This window comes from Diadema setosum, chromosome 12 (assembly GCF_964275005.1).
Source record: "Diadema setosum chromosome 12, eeDiaSeto1, whole genome shotgun sequence".
Lineage (NCBI taxonomy): Eukaryota > Metazoa > Echinodermata > Echinoidea > Diadematoida > Diadematidae > Diadema > Diadema setosum.
The window spans coordinates 6346069-6347916 of record NC_092696.1 but is presented as its reverse complement, the minus strand read 5'-3'; the positions used below and the strand labels follow the sequence as shown (position 1 = coordinate 6347916).

The 1848-nt window shown below is 45.5% G+C and overlaps 1 protein-coding gene across 1 annotated transcript; it reads left to right on the top strand.

Annotated features, from left to right (window-relative positions):
* The first annotated feature begins 236 nt into the window (after positions 1-236).
* LOC140236320 (galanin receptor 2b-like) lies at positions 237-1292 on the top strand. Its single transcript, XM_072316273.1, has one exon. The coding sequence runs from the start codon at positions 237-239 to the stop codon at positions 1290-1292; it is 1056 nt and encodes a 351-aa protein (XP_072172374.1).
* Positions 1293-1848: the final 556 nt, after the last annotated feature.

Sequence of the window (1848 nt, the reverse complement as noted above, 5' to 3'; positions counted from 1 at the left end):
ATGGCTTTGATCTTGGCCTTCATTCATGTTTCACGTTCCTATCATTTTTTGGGGGGATATGATAGTGTTCGCAGATGAAGACTCTAATTTTACATGTTCTTGCCGAAGGATCCACTCATATTCTTTATGTTGTTTACTCTTCCCCATGCTAGGATGATGGACTAATGCGGCCGTCAAACTACACTCCCATTTCCTCGTCGATCTAAACAGCAACAAGGAAAACACAAACCACCAAGATGCCTGATGTGGAACAGAGCAACAACACCAGCGTGCCCACGGTAACACTTCCCCCTGAACAGCTCGGAGGTGGCGGGGGAGCCGCGCTGAACGACCTGTATCTCCAGATCTTCTACGCCTTCATCGGACTATTAGGGCTGGTTGGAAATAGCATCGTTTGCTTTGTATTTATCGCCAAGCGTCAGCAGTTTCAGTCGATCACAAACCACCTGATTTTGAATCAGTCCTTGATCGACCTTCTGGACTCGGTCCTTTTCATTCTCATCCACTATGCCGCCCCGGGAATCTCCGAGTCGAATAGCGTGGGGAATCGGGGTCTCGCGGAGTTCTTCTGCAGGATGTGGGACTCCGAGTATCCGCTGTGGGCTCTCTACGTAGCGTCCACGGCAAACCTTGTCGTTTTGTCGCTGGAGAGGTACTTCGCTACGTGCCACCCTGTCAAACACAGGAACTTCTTCACCGTTCGACGCGCGAAGTTTTGCATGGTGTGTGTCTGGGTGTATGGCGCCCTCTATCAACTGTATTGGCCTCTTGTCTTTATCTATTCGCCCGAACGTGCCTGCTACCCCCACTGGCCAAACCGTGGGGTCCAAATCTTCATGGGTTGTCTGCTGTTTATGCTGGAGTATCTCTTCCCGATCATCATCATGAGTTTTGCGTACATTAGCATCATATTCATGCTGCGCAGGCGCACAAAGAGTCATGGAAAGGTACAGGTGAACGCATTCCAGCGCGCAAAGCGAAACGTCACAACGACGTTATGCATAGTTTTTGTGAGCTACATCGTCTGCTGGACGCCTACAGAACTCACTTATCTCGCCTACAACATGGGCTATGATTATGACTTTAACAGCACCACGCACGACGTAGTCAAGGGGCTAGTACTATGCAACATGTGCGTCAACCCTGTGATATACGCATTCAAGTATGAACACTTCCAGATGGAATTCAAAAATATTTGCTTCGCGCGCTGTAACCAGGGCAACCGTATAAGCATGGAGCCGCATGGGACAGTTGTCAGTCAACCTGCGAATTCGTCCAATAACACTCCTTGACATCAAGTGTGCTGTTTATATTATGGTTCGTACTCGCACAATGCCATGATACGTGCCAAATAGATGTGGCCTGGTCCTTCGCTCAAACTCACGAGGATGACATTCAATTCAATTCATTCAATATAAAATTATACTCATTCAAAGTTTATTTCATTTTTCGACAAAACATATGTTTCACTTCCTTTGATAACAGAGAATAAGGTAAATAGAACATTCCTTATACCGGAGGATAGGACGAGTTTATCACCATGTACGTTAATGGTGAGGGGTGAGGGGGACTTATAAACAACCCCCATATTGTAAACGGGAATAGAAATACTGTTCAAGCTTCACCGGGTTATTTTCTTGAGCGCGAATGCAAAAGTGAATCACATCCATCCCAATCATAGTTTCTTGAATCATCTCATAGGCAATCATATAGGCCCACTGCATTATCAAATTAAAGTTTATTCTGGCTGTTTTCTCGACGTTTCAATAGTTTCAACATCACTCTATAGCACGATGAATGATGATGATGGAAATATTCATATAAATAACCTTGTGTTTACACAAATAT

Bases quoted from the DNA above. Each gene is read 5' to 3' on its own strand.
- LOC140236320 (XM_072316273.1), top strand. From the start codon at position 237: ATGCCTGATGTGGAACAGAGCAACAACACCAGCGTGCCCACGGTAACA.